The following is a 21,738-nucleotide window of genomic DNA, read 5'->3' on the forward strand; positions in this document are numbered from 1 at the left end:
TCTTTTGGCCAGTTTCTCAGGGCTGTGCCCTGTTTTGAGCTTTTTCTCCTACACTAGAAGTACCTCTGCAACTCACATTGCTCACTGCTCTTGCAATGCTGGAAAGTCCTGGTGTGGAATCTGCTTTAACAGCACAGCAGAAAAAATGTCACCAGGGACAGTGTTGCTATGCTTCCCAGGAATGCAGAAAAAGAACATTCATGCAGAATGCGCTGTAAAGATTTAAGAGGTTTCATTTTGTGAGGCTATTTGTTCAGTGGGAAGGATTAGCATTATCATGCTCGATAATGAGGAAGAACAGAGAAACAACAAATTATCATCAAAATAACTTCTTGGGTTTCTGCAGAACTTCTTTAAGTTCTGTAAGAAAAAGCAGCTCAAGCTGGAATTTATCCATTCCAGCACTGTGTAGCTGGCAGGAACCTAAGCACTGCTTGCTGACTCAGAGGAAAGCCATCCCCAGGCTTACACTGCCCAAAGCTCCACGGTTGTTTACCTTCTATTATTTGGGGAAGAGATTTTTTAACATTGTTTTTTCCCTGCTGAGAGAAACACAAAAGGTGAAGCCACACATTTAATACAAAAGTCAAATGCTCAGCTAGTATACCATACTAACTCCCTTGAAACTAAGGAAGCTGTACCAGTTTATAGCAGCACAAGAATGGGCTCAGCATATTTGACATGTTTTTGCCAGCCCAGAAACTACCACGCTATTGTGCCCTTTTAGTACCACAGTCCCTTCATAGCTCTGATTCTTTATCTATCTCATCTAGGTAATATTCATCATCAGTGGTGGTATCACTGTCTGAGTCCGAGTAAGCGACTGGGTCTTCCCCGTAGGTATCAGTCAGCTCTCGGGGGGACGAGGCAGCTGATGACATTTTGCTCCCAGCAGAACTCGAGCTCAGGAGCTCAGCCCTGCTTATAGAAGAGCTCTCTGTATCTCTGAAAGCACCAGGGTTATTCAGAAGACATGGTCTCCATAATCGCCCTTCTGTGAGTGACCTCTTGATATTTTCCAGGAAAGCCAGTTGTTGCTCTTTGCCAAATATACCAAATTCCACAGACGGATACATTAAATTTCTGGTGCTGTAACATTTCTCATTGTCTGATGCCCAGTTTTCATTCTCATCACAAGACAACAGCTCTGAGTAAGATTTAAATCTCTTCCCATGTATGCCATCTTTGGGTAGAATATTGCTTCCTGAGGCAGAGATCTCAAGGGAATCTCGAGCACAGATGCCCTCAGAGAGGTGACGCTCTCGCTGACTTTTTGCACGGCTCTTGCACAACTGATAACTATTGAGGTTAGCGTTTTCTAAGCCAGCAGGCTGAGAGGTATTTTGATGCTGACCAAGCACTGTCTGGGAAGTCAGGTTTTGCTCTGGACTTGTGTTTGCCTGCAAGCAGCTATTTACATAGGTGTTGGAGTTTTTGTCATTTAAAAGTGGCAAGGGAGGAGCACAGGTATGACTGCTAGCTCTTCCTTTCTCTTCATCCAGTGGGTATGAGGTAGTAGCACTGGGGGAGATGGGCTGGCTTTTGCTTTCTAACCCGAGATCAAGCACGTGGGAATTCTTATTTCTTGTGGTTACGGATTTATCTGGAAATAGGGTTGTGAGTCTTGGCCTATTTTCCACTTTCACTGCAGTTTTTTGAGGACTGATGGCTTCCTTCTGGGTATATGAACTTGTAAAAGGCCTCCTTTTGCTGTTAGCAAGCAAAGAGCGATCATTCTGATTTTCAGTCTTATTATCAGCTGTTCTTGGTCTTGGAGTATTCTTGTCAGAGTTCAGACTGCAATTCTGATTGTCATTGTCCAACTCCAGGAATGGCTGGTGGGAATCCATTGAAATCAATGAGTCAAGGGACATGTTGACCTCTAAAGAAGTAGCACTTCCATCATTCTGTGAAAAAATGTTACTTATGTGTGGTTTGGGGGGTAGATTTTTACTTGAAAATTTACGACTTGTTTTGTAAACAGCTGCCAATTTATTTTTAATTGAAGGTCTGTTTTTCCTTTTCTCTAGATCTTTGACTTTGTCTCTTGTGCAGTCAGAGAGAAGCTTGTTCTCCTCTTCTGCACTCTGTGTTGTGTTCTGATTTTGTGTAACCCTGGAGACTTTATCTTTAATGTTCAGGTTGCCCTCAATATGCCTCTCTGATTCCTGAAAACCACTGTAAACTTTACCCATATGAGAACTCTGTGAGTTTTGCTCTTTTTTAATTTTTGAATTCTTTACTTCATCTGTGCTAGCCACTTTGTCTAGCTGAAGAAATGGATCAGCACTGGAAGCTGTGCTTACCTCAGATGCTTTGCTTGGAGACTCTGGAAGCACTTTGCTGCAAAAGTTTGAACCATTCTCTTTTTTTCTTGAACTGTCAGCCCTTAATTGCAGTCCACTAAATTTATTATTACACAGAGGGGTGGTTCGGTGTAGGACATCTACTCTCTGTTTAACTTGGGCACTATCCCTGTACATACCTTCCACAGGAGTCAATGGCACATCAGCATGCTCTCTGCTACCACTCCTTCCAAGGGAACTCTTCTCCTTGGAGCGGATGAATAAACTGTTCAGATTTTTCTTGTTCACTTTTGGGGGCTGAGAGCAAGTTTCAGAGCTTCCCTTCTGTACAATATTTTTATTTGTTGAATTAGAATATAAAGGCTTCTCTAAATGTCTGGCTGGCTTGGGAGGGGTAGATAAAGTGGACATTAGTGGTGTGGTTCTTTGTAAAATTTCCTTCCTTTCTTTTATATGTATTTCTGCCTTTTGGCTGCTTGAAGCACCAGAAATGGCCTTACCTGACTTAGCCACTATTGCAGTGGATTGTGGGCCACCAAAAGAAATTTCTTTTGTCACCACATCAGAAAGTACATTTTCTGCTAATGGTAGACATGCTGAATTATCTTTCCTGCTAGGTACCACACTCACTGACTTCTCAGAGCTAGGGGATAAATTAGAATTCTCTTCTTCACTATCAACAGCGGTTCTTAAATTCTGAGGTGTGACCAGAACTGAAGATACTTGGTCAGGAGAATATGAAGACACCTCTTTTTCTGAAGTAGTAGGGAAAGAAACATTTGCTAAACTCACATGACCTTCATTTTTCTTGTTTTGTATTCTTGGTGACTGAGCAGTCTCTTTGGGACAAGGTAAATCTGCATCCTCTGAATTATCTCTAAAGAGGCTACAAAATGTTTTTGAATGCCTCCGTGGTAGTGTGTAATAAATTGAAACTAGTTCATGATACTTGACATGATCTTCATCAACACAAACTGTAAATGTGCTTGTGGTTTTATATTTCTGCAAAAAATTTCCCCCTTCCTTATAATCTGAAAACACAGAGGATTCTCTTCTACTTAGATGTTTACATCTGTCTGTCAGATCAACTGATGTACTGCTACTTACTGAATCATTACTATTTTTGCCTAAAGGACTGTGGTAATCTTTTTTAGTTGTGGCAGCATCTAATGATGCTGATGTTAGAAAGGAACATTTTGCATCTAAACAAGACACATCCCTTTGATTAGAATAACAGGTGTCAGCTCTATGCAGAGTTTCAGACCTTAAACAATCATATGTTGCTCTGCTTTCTCTAGGTAAAGAGATGGGCGTCTCTGACATAATACTACCAGCAATGCTGGCTGATTTTCTAGGCAAAGTGTAATAAATAACAAGGGGGTCAGAAGATCTGGAGCTGTTTCTGCCAGGAGAGCCAGTAATGCTACAGCTACTGCTATGTCTTGGCGAGCTGTCTTGCTTGTGAAACCTTCTGATACAAGGTGAAGTACTCCTCATTTTTTCAGTTCCTTTTCCAAGGCAAAAATAACTTAAACTATTTTCAGAGGTATTGGGTTCTCCATCAAACCCACGCATATAAATATTTCCAGAATTTCCATTTCGTGGGGAACTAGTAGTGAATTGTCCATTATAGTCCTTAGTAAATAAAGTGCTTCCATTTTGAAGTGTTTTCTGTGAAATCTCTTTGCTAACACTTGTCCTACTCACTTCAGCTGTTGTCCCCCCTTCTGCTTGAGATTCAGTAACAGTGCTATTTACCGAAGAGCTAGTTAGTGTTCCTAAGCATTTAGCATTGTCTTTATGAGAAAGTGCTTGGGGAGAGTTTTGTGAGAAACTACACGAGAGCTCAGGAGGACAGGACAACATGCCTTGACAGTTTGCTAATTTTTCAGTGGATAGTGCAGAAGTAACATTCAGTAATGAGGAGTGTCTCTTTGGAGTAGCTTTGTTAAGGGCTTCTGCACTCCAACTATCCTCTTTGCTGCTCTCTCTTTGAGCTGCATAATGCAGATTATGTTCCCATTCTTTCTGACGTGGAAGAAAAGGTTCCTTCCTGCTCCCATCAGCTGGCAAAATACAGGGAGGCTGACTGAACGCACTATTGGGTGGGCTATCATTTTCCTTCATTTCTAAATTTCTTTTATCACCATTTGATGTATAAATTTTTGCAGTATCTCCTCTTGCAGTGGCTTGGGCTTGTCTCTTTGATGTCATTGTGCTATAGAGAGATACATCTCTTTGCCACATGGTAGAAGCTGGGCTGTTAGGGGAAAAACTCTGTGCGTTGATGTAGCTTGTATCCGCTTGTTGAGGAACTGATGGTAACAGCGTGTCTTCATCTGCCTGTTTCACACCTTCAGCCTTTTCCAGGTGTGTAAAGTCTGCCTTTGTACTCCTTTGGGTAACAAGAACTGAATTCCTGTTCAGTCTTGTAGGTTCTGGTTGGTTCTTTGAATTGGGAAAGACTGACTCATCAGTTCTGATACCAGATGAAGAAACAGAAGATGTACAACTTAGCCAAGGCTGGCAGCCCTCAGTGAATTCTGAAAAATTTCTGTTTGCACTTCTTGTCATCCTTTTGATACTTGTATTTTCTGGAGAGTACATGTGAAAATCATTCTGCAGGCGCTGTGAACCAAACTTGGCATTCTTTGCATGTGCCCACTGCTGGTCATTTAAATTAGCCATAAATGCTTCAAAGCTGGCATCAGGGGAAATAAACACATCATCGCTGTAACACTGAGGAATATCAGTCCAAGAAGGATAGCTGTCTTTTCTTCCATAAGAATTTTTTTGGTTTGCATACAGCTTCCCATGAGAAGAGGTGTCTCTATAGAAGGATCTAGAGAGATTATTTTCTGATTTGTATACAGGATAGTTTTCCCAGTTATCAAAGGGCAATGGAGAAGTAGCTTTGTCAGGGCAACTAACTCTGCTAAAGCAAGTGCTGCTTGAAATAGATCTTCTGTAGTGCTGTTTTGAGTGGTAACTTGGGTATTTCTTAGTTTCTTGTAAAGAGCTGGGATATCTACCATGGTCTGTAGCATGAAATTCCATCAGTGATTGAGTTCTAAACATTGTTTCTGGAGCTTGTTCTGAAGAGTCTGGTGTGTTGTTCCATACAATGGAAGACAGAGGAATTCTCTTTGGGTTCTGTCGACCAAACCTTGGTACAAAACCATTCTTGCTCTCTCTTGCCAATGGATGCTGCAGACTAGATGCTGAGAGCTGATCAGAAGATACTGATGATGGGCATCTCCGAAGGGAACACACAGAGTAACTCCTGCCAGCTGTATCCCTGTTCATACAAGCCTTGTGCCTAAATCCACTGTTGTGTGTCACGGAGGGGGGATATAAGCTGCCCTCGGAAGACCGCCCGAAGGACACCGCGGACAGCCTCCGGCGGTGCAGACGGGGGTTCCCCTCCACTGCATCACCATAACTGCAATCCTCCTGAAAGGCAGCTTGGTGCCAGTTTATATAGGCACTCTGTAACTTCCTTGGTCTGATGAAAATCTTGTGTTCATCTTTGGCCCGCAGTGTTCTCATTCCATCCGGGAAAAATGTGCTAGGCATGTCACTCCAGTCATTTCTCTGCTGCCCCCTGCCAACAGTCTGCCTCTTGGAAGTAAGGAATGCGCTACTACTTTGGACATTGGATGCACTGCTTGTAGAAATGATCCTGTCCAAAGGGTCTTGGGCTTGTTCCTGGGCCAGCTGGTCATCCAGATCACTTAGAACTGCACAGGGAAAAAAAAAAAAAGATACTTGGTTTTGTTTTCTTTAATAATCTTCTGACTGCTTATGTTAAAAAGTTTCATGTACTACATTATTAATCAGAACTGGCTTTAGAAGGAGTCAGCTTCTCAGCATTCAAAACCCTTCCCAAACCACACATTCTTCCTCCCTAGGACTTTTCAGCAGTCACCCATTATGACTATAAGAAAAAAAATGTTCTCCTCCATGACTGCTCTTTATGTAAATGTTAGTCTTAAATGCTATTTAAAGGAAGAACAAAACAATTTGAAGTCTGAGTTCTCACTCACTGTATTTGTGTGTGTGTGTGTGTGTGTGTGTGTGTGTGTGTGTGTAAACCTTCCAAATATAGTCTGTAAGCAAAAAAATCCTTGAAAAGAATTCACTAGGCAAACACAGACCTTTCTGTTCACAAAGCACAGTTATGACATAACTATAAGAAAACAGAATCCTGCAAACCATCAAACAAGCACATTCAGCAGTCTGGCATGTCCACTGTTTATTTCATTCATAAAATAAGTTCTCTTCTGAATTGTATGAGCACTGAAAATGGCATTTTCTGCATAAGAAAGGGTAATTAAATAGTTAGGAAGCTGTGATTCAATCTAGCAACAAATATGTATTTATATAAACATATATAGGCAACCTCATGAAATGGAATTAAACACTATGTAGCTCAATTAACCAAGATATTCAGTCAGAAGACTGACAGCAATGTATTGAAACTATTTTTATTGTCAAAAGCATTTTTCCTTTGCTAATTGTATTCTGCTATTTTCAAAATATTACACATAATATACAATGGACATGATTATTTTGTTACAGAAGTTCCTAATCCACTTAAATACATAAGACTGAGTGATCAGTCACTACAGACCTGTGCTAACACTACAAAAGCATTAAGAAAGCATTGATAAATATGTATAGTTGGAATAAAATGTGATCCAAAGATACTAAAATTCTCCATTCTTCATAAGTTTCTCTTCAGCACACAAAATAGAAGACTCCTGAGAAATCCAGCTTAGAACAAGAAACAAGATGAGTTGTTTCTGAGTCTTCCATTGGGAGGACATGAGCCAAGCTGAAAAAGAACCTGAAACTCTTGACTGGGGGTATAAAAAGGCTCCCACAAAACTAACTGAATGCCATAATGCCTCTTGATTCTGTGGTTTCTGGCTTTACAGTTTATAAAACCAGGCCCAATGATTCATCATGATCCAAATTATTCATGCAGGAAACGGATAGAATTCTCACATAACCATATGTCTTCATCTAAAGGGTGCAGTGTGGGCTCCAGGCAGAAACAGCAGAGAACTGTGCACAGTTACATGGGATTCTTCTGAACTATATCAGTATGAGAGGAAATGCACTCTAAGAGTGATTGATCACTGACATCTCCTGAAATCAGTGTCGGAGTAGACATTCTGCTGTCAGACAAAGACAACACAAAGTAGCCACTCTGCTAGAAATGAACCATTTTTTACAACTGTGCTTTTGCAGAAAATTCTCCCAAACCACAGTAACTTCTGGTAACAATACTATCAAACAATACCAAAATAAGGACACACTTACCACTGAAAATCTCCTTCTCTAGCTGTTCATTCCATTCCAGTGTACTTTTCTCCACTGTTTCATTTTGGTTTGTATCAAAAGATTGACCACTTGTTTCAGTTGACATTGGGGAATTACACATTTCAGCCTGTTAAAAATTGTAAAGTAACCTGGTTTCAGTTCTACATGTGGGTTCAAATCACATTTCACATATCACATCACAACCCGTCTCACAAATTCCAGAGGTGAGCAAGCTCTGTCAGTCCATTAAATAATGTATTATTAAAATACACAACTGAGGGTTGTAAAATTGCATGCAGTTTATAGAGTTCTACACATATAATAAGGAGAATTACTCATCTTGTCCTCATCCTATAGCATGTTTTGGATAAGGGCATAGTTTACTTAATTTATCCTAATGCATCCTTATTGCATTGTATCTCTCAATTTAGTTTTCCACAATCACTTCTTCCTTGACCAGTGTATTTTAAAATTCACCCACTGACCTCCCAACAAAGATTTAATAACTTAACACTACAGTCCATTTTCTTATAGAAAGACAGCACTTAGTGATAAAAGTGGGGAAAATGTCATCCTATTCCCATCTGTTTTTTGATTACATGTTAAACTGAGAGGTTCTATCCCACCCATATTTCACGAAGGTCACTATTTCAGATGGTGGAAGTGCAGACAATTGTTTAACTGCTGAATAATTTTAGCTGAAACTCTTCCTTCTTTTTTCAAAAAAACCCCCACCCTACTACTTTTTTTTTTGTTTGCCATATTTATACTATTTTACTCATCTAACTATAATATAGCTTTATATAATATGTTTCTATAACAGACAAGATTCCCTGATAAGATCTTTGCTCAGTCATATATTAATATAGATTATCTCTTTGTTTTTGAAATATGAGAGAAGGGAGGTGGCCAGTTTACATCCTCTGTGCCTTTGATTATACACTGTATACCTTCTTAGTCCCCTCTGTGGTTATGCCACCCAATTGAAGATGAGGAAAAACATGTTAGTAATACAGGGTAGTCAAATAATTAAGATAGAAAATATAATCCTTGGAAGAAAATCTGATATTTCAACAGCATGCACTTAAATTACATCAGAAATATATCTGTTTTATCCTTAAAATGAGCTTGTGCTTATAAAATGGAACATTCATCCATCCATCCATCCATCCATTCATCCATCCATCCATCCATCCATCCATCCATCCATCCATCCATCCACCATCCATCCATACATTAAAAAAAAAAAAAGTTCCTACTTCAAAATTTACATTTACATGGTAACTCTGTGCATGGAAATGTTGCACAAAAGGTTCTAGATTACTGCCTGTCAAAGGCCAGCTACTCTTTTTCATCCTTGTACAAATGAAATGAAACAAAGTAAATATACTAGATTATGATTTAGTGTGAGTTTTGCTCTATTTACAGGTTGGTTACAGTTGCCAAGACATGTGAAGGTCCTGACCTAGGAAAATATCCATGCAATTATTCTGTCATTATGAGAGAACTGAAATCCAGCAGAGCTAGATGTAGGGCCTAGCTAGGAAAGCTTTGGATTTTAACAGAAAAGCTCAGTCTACTACAACAAGTTCACAACAAAGACATTTTACTCATAATTTAAAACAAGAACTGCAAGAATACTATTTTTAAATAGCTACACATTAAATAATTGCATGTTTAAATGGTTGCACGTTAAAGCAAGGGGACTAGTTTTTGAAAAATCTGTATTTAAACATTGCAGACAAGAAATTGATGAGCTACTTACCGTTGCCATTTCTTCCACTTTTGAGGGTGGGCTAGCAGAACTGTCATATCTGTAGGCAGAGGGATTTAAATGTTGGTTTTGAAAAGGAACTTGCTGTAATTTCATCAAGTAGGAAATATCCAGCAGCTTCTCATTTTAACAACTATTGAGAAGCATCTGAAAAAAAACTTGCTCTATGAAGAATTCATCCTTACCTCCCCCCTGCCAATATCTTGCAAAAATAAAGTGCTTGGAAAATGTACCATTCAGTTTGGCCTTGTCAGCTTGCAAACTTCATAACTGCACAGCCAAAAATGAACTCAACCTACTGACATCTCAGTGTCTGCAACAGAATTGTTTTAATCCAGCATTATGCTAAGATGGTATTTGTTCTTTTTCCAAACAACTATAATTTAGTAGGTACTAGTCATACTTCAGTTATATACTTGTTAAGTTCTGACTGGTTTGCATCTGCAATTCCATTGTTTTTGTCTTCCGTTTCACCCTACTTAGATGCAGAGCTGTGCTCTGTCCCTGCAAAGGAGGAGAGACAGACAGCAGATTGGTTTTGGTGTGAACTTTGGAACTTGCTGCTGTTCACCCAAAACAGCCTTTATTTACCAATTTTTAAGACGTGGTAGAAGGCTCATCTGCTTTCCTAAGCTATTTAAGGCTGCAAGGGCTTGGCAGAGAACTGGCTCGAGCGTCCGTGAGTAATGCAGTGGTTGGAACAAGCCAAGAAGCCCCGAACATAAAAAGTACTCTGTCTGATGGGGTGACTTGCAGACAAATACAAAATAAATGAAAGAAACAAGAACAGGACTAGACGTCACTGAGTCTATTCAGGTCTGCAGATCCTTGTTTTACAACTAAGCAAACCCAGTCCCTTCAAAAGCCCCGAAGGAAATGTTGTTCAGCCTGTGCTGATTGCCAATTCTTCCTCGTCTCAGAAACTGTTTTTTTCCCAGGAAGTTAATTCTTGGGAGAAAATGAAGTAGGGAAAGATGGTTCTGCTCAGTCCTGTTTGTCTCAAAGTCTTTTTGAATGACCTTGTTCTTAGGCTCTTAAAGCCTCCCTGTGCTCAGGTAGACTACTTTATTGTGCTTCAACAGCAAGTATAAACCGGCTTGTTGGCAAGTTCTTTGTGGCCCAGCCTTTCCTCCTGAAGTGCTTTGTCATTTGTTTGCAATGTGCTTGCAGGCAGGGAAGAACAGTTGAAAGGTGCAATTTGTTTTTGCTTCTGTAATTGTGAACTGTAAAACCAGGATTCCTCTCTGACATGGGGTCCAACTGAAACCAAACAAGCCTGTTGACTTCAGCGGGCTTAGGATTTGGCTAGACAGTCTGAATCTAAAATTCCTAATTTTTCCTTGTAGCTCTGAATAAAAACAGCCATTAAATCGGGGGTTACCTCCCCCTTTGAATGAAGTTTACAGAACCAGAGCCCAGAACTGTACGTAGCTTTTCCTTTAAACTTAAATAAAGTTGTGTTTTAATGCTTCTAAAACAAATTAAGAACGAAACTTAGGTTTCAGAGCTTTTACAATGATTTCCTGTAAATTAAGTTCAGTAAAATCCTGTGGCTTAGCAAGTTACCTTAGTTATACTTATATGCATAACAAAAATGCAAAAGCTTTGTTAGAAGCTTTCTTCTTCAGCTTTACTGTGCAAAGCCACTCTTTGGCAAAGCCCAAGAGCACAAAGCTCTCCCCACCTGATGTTGTATTAATTGCTCCTTGCAATGAACCTACGTGAAGTAGACATGTTAGTTAGAAATGTCTTCTGATAGTCTAGGCAAAATTTAAATTTTCATTTGCACCTGTGGCACTATTCTAAATTCATCTGTGTCTTTATTGTCACTGTTCTCTCAGAAATAACTGGTCATTGCATCCTGCGCTATTTTTCTCCCTGCTAACTTACACTGACGAGGTTATTTTAATATTTTCCCTATGCCAATCTCTCAATTTTCCAAACTGCCTTATTAGTTTCTATGAACTGTTTTAAATTTTCCAGCATTTAAAAATTAAATTTTTTCTTACTTTCAGAGAAATATTGCCTAATTTAAGGAAACAGTAATTCAGTTTCTCTTTTGGTTAATGACACAGAGCAACGTTTACATTATTTTGCACACAATGCATATGCACATATACTTTTAAATATTGTCTGTTATTCATAAACAGGAAAGAAGCTAAATTGATGTTGAAGTTCAGAAATATTTGCCATGTGGAAAATTATCCTCAATATGGAAAATGAAAAATTACATTTTCTACTTTTCCACTTCCATATATATGTATCTTTTTAATGACAATCAAATGTAAGATGAAAAGTAAAAGATGACTATCACAACTGGTAACAATAATAAAAATCCATGAATTAAAATCTGCTGTGAATTATTATTTCTACAGAGGCAAGGCACCTGTCTTCCCCAGGCTACCAACAAGCTGTCTAATGCCAGTATAATCCATTTTCTTCAAGACTATTCTTATCAGTACTAAGTAAGAAGCCAACTAAAACCCAAACACATAAATCACATATGCTGAAAACACAATTAAACAGCATTTTTATCCAGGATGAATCACACTTACACATATAGAAGAGAGTAAGAATGAATTCAAGAACTGACACATTTGAACCGAAAGGGATCAAGCTGCCTTCAGACTACAGTTACAAACCTTTTATGAGCATCTTCCGTATGTCCATGTGAGCGCACTCCTTCCTGCAGCATCCATAGTTTATTCTCAGAGCAGAACACCACCACAGCTGCTGAAACTCCCTCTCCAGAACTGAAAGGACCCTCTAACCAGCCATTAATGTTCAGCCATTGAAAAGCTTCTGCCAGTTAGGCTTACTTACAGGATTTACGGTGCTGCGTCCTACAGTGTTTCACTAGCTCTCCAAAATAACTCTACCTGGTGAGAGGCAGATTATTTCAGTGCTTTGCCTATGCATAAAGCAAACCACATGCCACGGCAACACCTAGAAGAGGGTGGGGGAAGTTTTCAACAGAGAGGCGTGACTAGAAAATGTAGCAATCAGCTCAGTTACACGTCAGGATTGACTTGTTTATTTTTCAAGTTATGCACGGTCAGAAATCAAAGGCATCTGAGCCTGAGATACGACAGATTTTCCATGGAAAAAACAGATAAACACACACAAGAAAAGCTGATCTAATGAGTAGGCACAGTTTGGTTTTTTTGCCTTCTTCAATTAAGAAATCATTTCAGTGCTTAGATTCTACAGCAAAGCCTCGACCTTCGTGTGTGCATTGGCTACCTCACTGTGCACCAGGATAAAGCACCCTTGAAATGTGATTCTCAGTTACACAAGTGTCCCTTTATTCTTCGGGGAAGATTGTGGCCCAGCATTTCTGTGTTCCAGAATAAGGGGCATTACCAGGTCACAAGAAAGAGGAAGAAGATGACAGGTAAGGAGCAGTGTTAACACTGCATATTCTTTTTCCATGTTGTGTTGTTATGTAAGAGAATTGTTACCAGTGAAAATCCACAAAGCTAACCTCAAAGCCTCTACTTAAACCTCTCCTTAAATCTCCTGCTTTCATACAAATACTCCACAATAGCAAGCTGCTATGTTACAAAACCTACGTATCAGACTAATCATAATTTTTTAGAGGCTTGCATTCCCTGTCATTGTTTATTACAGCTGTTTTATTACATCATGCCAGCAGGGAGCCCCAGGCACAGACCAGAATACCAATCTGAGACGCACCGAGCAAAATCGGCTTTTTGTACCAAAGATCTTGCATCTTTGTACTTGGATTTCACAGCACTGCACAATGCAGCTCTACCTGTGATTGCCAGTCCCAAGCATTACCCTAAGATGCACACAAGAATAGCAAGATTTCATGCACGTGCTGCTGACATATGGCCACACAGTACAAAAGTTAAGAGAGATCAGGCAGCCTAACCAGCCTGACTGTAGCTTCCCCCACCCCTTTTCCTCTGAACAGCAGCTTCAACCCTGGGAATGGCAAAGGAGAAGGATGCTCTTCAAACAGCAGCTCCTGAGCTGCGTATGAGACCAACTGTGATTCAGATTCAAAAACCAAAGTAAACCAAAGCAAACCCAAGTACTGAACCCAAAGCACTGACAAAGCACAGAAGGCAAAAGGGCCAAGAGCTGTCTGGTTTGCTTGGCTGGAGCTGAAGCTGCAGGGCTGCCTCTAAGCTGCCTCTGGGCTAGGAATGGTGGGAACTGATGCAGCAGAGCTGCCTGGGGCCGGCACTCTCTGCCATGACTTGGGAAAGCTGTGCTTTCCTATTGTATCACAGCCATAGGGCACCAGATCCCCATGCACCTTACACTGTGTCCTCTTGAGAGGGAATGAAACAGGATGCAGCTGCTCCAAAGTCTACAGCCTTTCATATACTTTAAGTCTTTATGCAAAACCTGAGCAAAATAGGTTTAGCCAAGAGACTCTACCTACTACTTGTAACTTAGTCCTCTTTCTTCTGACACAATACAGATAATCTCTCATTACAGAACCAAATAAATCACAATCTTCCCAATGAGGTAAAAAGCATGAGACTGAAAAAATAATTTAACTAAATTTTCTAAAACTTTAGAACTTTGTTCCATACCACAGAACAATTCATATACTTTTTAGAAGATGGAAATAATGTATGTTCTCATTATAGCTCACCGTGGTTGCTTCTGAGTCTGGGTTTTCCTTGATCTTCTAAAGGAGGAAAGCCAAGCAAAAGGTGATCTGAACCCCAGAAAGGAAGCTGAGGTGTTCTTTTGTGCTTGAGGATTTGTGCGGGATGACATTTTTATTTCTTTATGATCTAAAAATGTGATAAAAAGTAGATTTGTTTTGAGTTCCTAATAAATGCAGTATTAAAATATACATAAAGGTTTAATCTTCATAAAAAATTTCTTTTGCTTACCTTTTATGTCAGGTAAATCCAGTTTTGACATTTTTGGACAGACTATGTGACATACTGGTTTATAATGACTAACTAGAAGACAGAGAAAGATAAACAGGTCTAAAGTTTCAAAATGTATTATTTGTTTTGGGTGATGCATGTGAGCTACATGAGGCTGATTTTCACAAAGTAATCAGAACTCAATTACTTGAAAATCATACCTGTTTTAAAATACAGGCAGATCAAACATTTGAAAATTGAGGCCCCTCACAATCATTACTCACTTTCTTTTTACGTTTGTAAGAAATGTAAATGCAACAACCCAGAACATACAATGACCTAAGTGACTGTAATGTAACTACATAACACCAACTCAGACTAAAGTGTCCTCTGTATCATAGATTTCCTTACACTGGGATTCCTGTGGGCACTAGAGTACTTTTTTTCTGCTACAAACTGCATATCACATCTGTATTTTCAATGCACGATATTGTGAATGATTTCTTTGGGAAGGTTATGACTTGTTTTCTTCAAACAGAACATAAACTCAGTCTGCCTGTAAAAGCAGCTGGCATTTGGTGGGAAGATGAGGATGAGTATCACTTATAGAAAAGGGAAAGAAACAGAAGGATCAGTGTTGCAGACATTTTTTCACAGAAATCCTTTCTTTCAGATTTCTGCATTTTCTGGGAGGCCAGAGGCCCCAGAAGATGAATGTAAACAGTTGTTATCAGCTGCTGTGGAATGTAACAGGGACACCTTGATTGGCTCATGTTTGTATGTTTATAATTGAGGGCCAATCACAAGAGCAAGCCAGGGGACCGAGTCCCTGGGCACAACTTTGTTTTAGATTCTTTTTTTTCTATTCTTGGTTTAGCAAGCATCTGCAACTTCTCTCTTTATTCTATTTAGTACAGTTATAATGTATTATATATCATATATCAATAAATCCAGCCTTCTGATCAAGAAACAAGATTCACCGTCTCTCTCTCACCAGCAGCGACCCACTCAGGCGCTGCAACAGATCAGCACCACACCACAGCAAACTAGAGAATATAAGGAAACAAGATATCACTAGGAATAAGGCATTACTTTTTTTTTTTTCTCTATTTAAAGCAACACATTTAAAGCCTGAAACAACACAACGGCCTGAAAATGGCTTATCCAATGAGTGCAGGAGAAAGCAAACCCAGAAATTAGGGAAAAGTGACATTTATAACAACAGCAAGGGGGAGCATTTTGGACATTGTCCAAATGAAATGAATAATTCATGTAATGTGATTTAAATCTTGTGTGTAATACATGGCTTTCCCTTCAGTGACAATCTCTGTGTACTTCAAAATGCCTCATTCTTTACCCCTTTCAGAGCCTATTCTCTTGGTGGCATGGACTTGACAATGCAGGTGGCATCAAGAGAGTCCTGATAGCACTGCCATAGCCAGGATGGTCTTAGGATGTAGACACAGCAAGGCTTGCAGGAAGAAGTAGGATCTTTTATTTAGCCAGCTTATACAGCTGGAAATATCAGACAAGCCTCTGAGGCACACAAGCCCTTCTTCAGATCTGAAATAGAACAGGTGCTTTCAAAGTTAAATGCCAGAGAACAATTACACAGAGTTTAGTCAGACTATCTCTGAAAGATAAAAATTGTAGGTAGCTGAGGACTAGAGGGGATGTTGGGGATAAAAGGTCAGGAAACCCTGAGATCTATTCTGTGCAGGTCTGTAGTATGAGGAAAATGTTTAAGGTTTCACTTATCTTTCGAAATCCATGACTCTACTTCCAGTTGCTATGAAGCACAAATAGGAGGAGCTCAATGAAAAACAGGCAGAAGTGTGAATGGAATAAAAGCATATATCATGCATGAGAACTATCTGGATAGAAGATGAAAGTGCAGAATACCATGCTTTTTATAGAGATCCTGTGTTTCTGCTGCATATTCATTTTGGATGGGCATCAGAATCTGTGAAATGAGATCTCAAGAAATTGCCTCCTGGTCAGGCCAACTTTTCAGGCTTTGAAACTCACCCTGATAATAAGCACTAGCATGCCTTTAGCTCAGTGTTACCAGAAAAAGTTTTCCACTGGTATAGTCAAACCTTTCTCACCCAAATTCATCTACTTATTCCAAATGTCATTTAGGTGCTTTTAGTTTTTTAAGAAAACAAGGCAAAACAATTCTTTTTTTGCTGGTTTTGGCTGGTATAGTTAATTTTCTTCCACAGCTGCTTGCATGGGCTGTGTTCTGGATTTGTGCTGCATGCAGTGTCAGTAACACAGGGATATTTTACACAGAGTTAAGGCCTCTCCTGCCTCTCACCCCACCCTACAAGCAAGTAGCTCAGTGTGCACAAGGAGCTGGGAGGGGACACAGCTGGGACAGCTGACCCCAGCTGATCCAAGGGACATTCCAGACCGTACAGGACCGTGCCCAGTGTGGAAAGCTGGAGGGAAAGAAGGAAGGGAGGATGTTCAGAGTGACAGTGTTTGTGTTCCCAAGCAACCATTGTGTGTGCTGCAGCCCAACTTTCCTGGGGACAGCTGAACACCTGCCTGCTCACAAGAAGTGGTGACTTAATTCTTTGGTTTGCTTCCTCATGTGCAAGATTTATCCTTTATCTATGAAACTGTCTTTATCTCAACTCATGAGTTCTCTCACTTTTAGCCTCTTGCCCATCCTGATGGGGGTCAAGTGAATGAGCCACTGGGTGGTACTTAGGTGATGGTTGGGGTTAAACCACAAGAGTTCTTTGGGATACCCAGTGTAAGGCTCGAAGTGTTTGAGATAACAACAGACCTCAGTGGAATGTGCTAGACAGAATTTATCACTGTTCTTGCTTAGAATTCTTGTTTAGCTATTAATTGACAGGCTCCAGTGCTTGCCATGGGGCTTGCCTGCCAGGCTGTAAGTTAGAGCCTATGCTCCTTGGTGCAATGGTTATGTGCCATGGTTATGGTGCACCTCTGAAGGGATTGTGACCAGGAGTAAGTCTGTAGAAGGTACACACCTCAAAGAATCTGTGGAGAACCTCAAAGTGAGTGGCCATGGATAAGCCCATGACTCCCCCATGGAGATTGCAGCCACAGGTAAGGCCATGTTGGAGTAGGTGCATTTCTGAAGCCATTGTGGCCCATGGAGGAGGCCATGCTGGAAAAGGTGCACCTCAGGTGGACTGGGGCTGTGGAAAACTCCATGCTGCAGCAAGTATATCCCTGGAGAGACTGTGACTCTACTTGGAGCAGGAATACCCCTGAGACACTGCAGTACATGGGTAAGTCTAAGCTGGAGCAGAGGCAAGCTCAAGGCAGTGGGGTGGTTAATGGGGATACACTGAAGAGTGTGGGACCTGAGCATGATGTAAATGGCATGGAATAAGGAGTAAAGAATGTGCTGGGTTTGGCTGTGATAATTAATTATTTCCATAGTAGCTAATATGGGGCTGTGTTCTGGATTTGTGCTGAGAACAGTTTTGGTAATTCAGGGATGTTTTCCTTACTGCTGAGCAGGGCTTACACAGCGCCAAGGCTTTTCTGCTTCTCACCCCCACCCCATCAATGAGTGGATTGGGGATGTACAAGGAGGCAGAAGGGGATGCAGCTGGGGCCAGCATACCTGATGAATATCCCATACCATACAGCATCATACTCAGCATATAAAATCTAGGGGAAGAAGAGGGAAGGGAGGACATTCACAGTGATGGCATTTGTGTCCTCAAGTCACTGTTACATGTGATGGAGCCCTGGAGATGCTGAACACCTGCCTGACCACGAGGAGTGGTGAAGGAAAGCCTTGCTTTGCTTTGCTTTGCTTGTGTGCGTGGCATTTGCTTTATCTATCAACTGTCGTTACCTCAATTCACTTTTACCCCTCCAATTCTCACCCCCTCCCATGGTGGGGGAGTGAGTGAGTGAGTGGCTGTGTTGTGCTTTGCTGCCAGCTGGGGTTAAACCACAACGTTTTTGTACAATGCAGACATCCCTGCTTTGATTGGGAAACTACCACTGTATTTACTATAATTATAGCAATTTCATTTTGATTAATAAAGACTTTTTTTACCGTGAGAACAATTAATCACTGGAACAGCCTCCTCAGGGCCATAGTAGAGTCCCCATCACTAGAGGTTTAGAGATGTGACTGCAAATGGTGCCAAATAATCTCATTCAGGTTCCCCTTCCTATGAAAAACTGGACCTGAAGATCTTCTGATGTCCTTCCAACCTGGGCCATACTATGATTCTAACTACAGCATAAAAATATCAGGGATTTTCTGTTGTGAATCCCAGCTCTGCTTTTAACAGAACCTGCTCAAAGAAACATACCTATTTTGAAAACACATGTTTAGTAAAACTATGATTTGAGAAGAAGCTCAGTGCAATTTCAGAAACAAGGATTAACTATTACACTCTGACATGCCATAAGACATTGGTTTGGTGACCACTATTATGTAGATGAGGAAATGGACAAATGTAACTCACTGGTATTTTTGCTCTTCCTTAGCTGATGCTCTAATGGTGGTTTTAACATTCTATTGACATCAATGTAATTCTGATATTTTCTTCTTTTTATTTCTTCAAACCATTCTCCAGTCACTCCCTGCAGCCCTTTTTCAGACTTCTTTCTCTTCAGAAGTTTGCTAAAAAGGAAAAAAAAAAGCCATTTTAGATATTACAGGAACATCATTAGGAACTTTCCCTGTTTTTCATTAAAGTATTTACAGTATATCTCTACATATAATGACTTTTACAAAGCAGTGGGACATTCACAGCAATCACATAAAAGTTTTAGTGACAGCAACATTCTACTGTTTAACAAATGACTCATATGCTTGCATTATTCTCGTCCTTAAGGAAGTGCATCTTTTTTCCTTGCAAGAATAAGGCAATCCATATGCATTCTAAAACTAATTGAATGTAAGATTAAGTTGATCCAATAATCAAATTAGAATAAATAACACTCAAAATAAAGCAAATTTTGAAATATTTATTCACTCATTTAAATAGAAGAAATAACAAAATTATTTTTATTTTCTAGGGGTAGATCACTGATGCCCTGACAATGAGGTGCCCACTACACATTTTCCATGCAAAGGAGAACAGTAAATTGAGAATTCAGCTAATAGATATTCATGAAACATGTTCAACAAGTTTATCACATTTTCCTCTTTCCTTGATGCATAGTGATTCTGCTTGTGTTCAATATGGATGGAGGCAGCCAATAATGAATATGAATGTTCTGCCACACTGAGGCGCAGCCTGAGCAAGCTACACACATGTGGCTGCAACTGAAGAAGATATTTAGTAGCAAGTTCAGATTTTAGACCAAGAGGTCATAGGAATGAATTGTCTAGCTGGACAGAAAAGGTACAATTGCAAAGGAGTGGGAATAGTGCAAGGGACATGCAAAGTTACTTGCTTTTAAATTACATTTACACTAGTGTCAAAAGTATAGATGCAAATACAGCAGATCCACACCCCCAACTGATTCTGATGCTAACAAAACAAGACGTCGTGCACAGCCTGGAGATGTAATACCAATGTTTGAGCACGGCTTTCATGTAAATCTGCCTCCTTAATCAGTGGTAAAAATCTGTGTCCAGAATACAGATGCTCCCAGAGAACATAAGTTGCTTCACTTATCAATTTAAGTAAAAACTCATCTGAGACAATACTACTTCACAGAACAAACTTAAAATTAAACATCTAGTCTGGAAATGGATATATTTTGATCTGGAATTTATGGAATTCATTGTCCATACTAGCCCCTACTGTGTATCTGGTGGCATCTGATGGACAGGAAGGCTGGAGGGAGACATTTTTGGGAAATGAGTATTTCCCTTGAAGAAGATTACACAGCCACCTGCACGAGTACTAGCCATTCCAAATAAACTTATTACACAGGCAAAAATGTTACTCATCGCAGATATTACCGCACCATGGGAGTGACTAAACACCGTAAATGCATTGTGCAGCCTGGAACGCAGCCTAGCACTGATGAGAAGCAGGAGGGGATGAACAATGTGCTCTCCATAGCCAACTCCATGACCTCACTCCTGTGGCCTTACCAAAGGGGATCCAAGATACTGGGAGGAGTAAAAGCACGGAGAGGAGGGCATGAGCTGCTTGGGGAGTGGCCGCAGCCACAGCGACTGCCCGGGAAACAACCCCTGGGCGGTTCTGCTGAAGTCCCGAAAGCGGAGAGCATCTGTTAGGATCCATCCCCGCGGGCCGAATCGCTTTTCCCGCGGAGGCGGCGCGGGGATCGCCGTTCCCGATCTGTTAGGATCCCTCCCCGATCTGTTTTAGATCCCACCGTGCCGAATCGCTTTTCCCGCGGGAGGCGGCGCTGGCATGGCCGCTCCCGGGCAGGCGGGCGGGGCCGTGGCGCCCCCCGGCGGCGGCCGCCGGCAGCACCGCCCAGCGCCCGCGGCCGGGGAGAGAGAGGACGGGCGGAGAAACAGCTGTTTGCCGCACATTTACGCATTCCAGAGCAAAGGGAAATATAAAAACCCCACAATCACTCTATAATAGACCATACCAGGCACGGCACGAACGCGCCTTGCACGAAGAAATGGAGTTAAAAGTTTTGCACAAACACTGACTTCACTGCTTAAACACTATAAAATCTGTACTGGTACATGCTTGGCATTATATGTAGTCCTTATCTGTGTATATGCTGCTTTTGAATTGTGCTGTCATGCCCAACTCATCAAATAAATCTTTTTAACTGCCTGTGCATATTTATATTTATATACACAGAGAGGCATATATGGAACCCTATATATGTAGTTATTTGAGTAACAAATAATAGTTAATGAGTATGATACACGATACATAGTTGCAGTATTGCACGACTGTTAAGTATTTCTCCTTCGTGATGACTCCCAGCCAAACCACATCATTTCCCTACATACCTGCGCTGTCAAGTTTACTGCCCCCTCACGACACTAATGAACACCGGTTGTGAGCCAGGAGGAAAGCCCATCTGAAGAAACAATTACAGCAGGAGATGGTATCTGCACTCAGTATTGCAATGAACCTGCCTCTGAGGCAGCACTATTGTTACTTGGATAACACATTATGTGTTGAGACACTGCACCTTAGGAGTGTCAAAACACCTAGTGCCCTCTAAACCAAATGCACTAATCCTGCTTCCCAGTCTGCTCCATCCATCCTTACTCCTCATTTGCCTACAGCTATTTTGTACACTTGGAGCCACTACCTTTTGAAAGGAGGCAACATCATTGTGACTGGGAAAAGTATCTATAAACTATTGTGGGGTTGAAGGCAAATCCATTCCCAGGATTACTTACAGGAGACTGCTCCACAAACCAGTGCAGGCAGCAACCCTAAATGACCTCACAGGCTCATTATCTTTTCCCATCTATTATTCTACAGAGCGTCTAAACCAATGAATCACTCAGGAGCAACTTCTTTGCAGTGTTTTTAAAAACATCTCTTCCTTATTGGCACAAGGA

General features: G+C 40.7%; 1 protein-coding gene across 1 annotated transcript in view; it reads right to left on the reverse strand.

Moving 5' to 3' along the window:
* Positions 1-740: 740 nt before the first annotated feature.
* EXPH5 (exophilin 5) overlaps positions 741-21,738 on the reverse strand; it is a 35,360-nt gene continuing 14,362 nt past the window's right edge. Inside the window, exons 2-6 of the mRNA XM_054272055.1 lie at positions 18,740-18,897; positions 14,039-14,183; positions 9,400-9,448; positions 7,635-7,761; positions 741-6,046 (exon numbers count right to left, since the gene is read on the reverse strand). Of these exons, the coding sequence (XP_054128030.1) occupies positions 741-6,046; positions 7,635-7,761; positions 9,400-9,448; positions 14,039-14,183; positions 18,740-18,897 (5,785 nt within the window). The remainder of the gene's footprint in view (positions 6,047-7,634; positions 7,762-9,399; positions 9,449-14,038; positions 14,184-18,739; positions 18,898-21,738) is intronic.

This window comes from Melozone crissalis, unplaced genomic scaffold (genome assembly GCF_028551555.1).
Source record: "Melozone crissalis strain CALT ecotype California unplaced genomic scaffold, PUWL_Pcris_2 ptg000013l_1, whole genome shotgun sequence".
NCBI classification, from domain to species: Eukaryota; Metazoa; Chordata; class Aves; order Passeriformes; family Passerellidae; genus Melozone; species Melozone crissalis.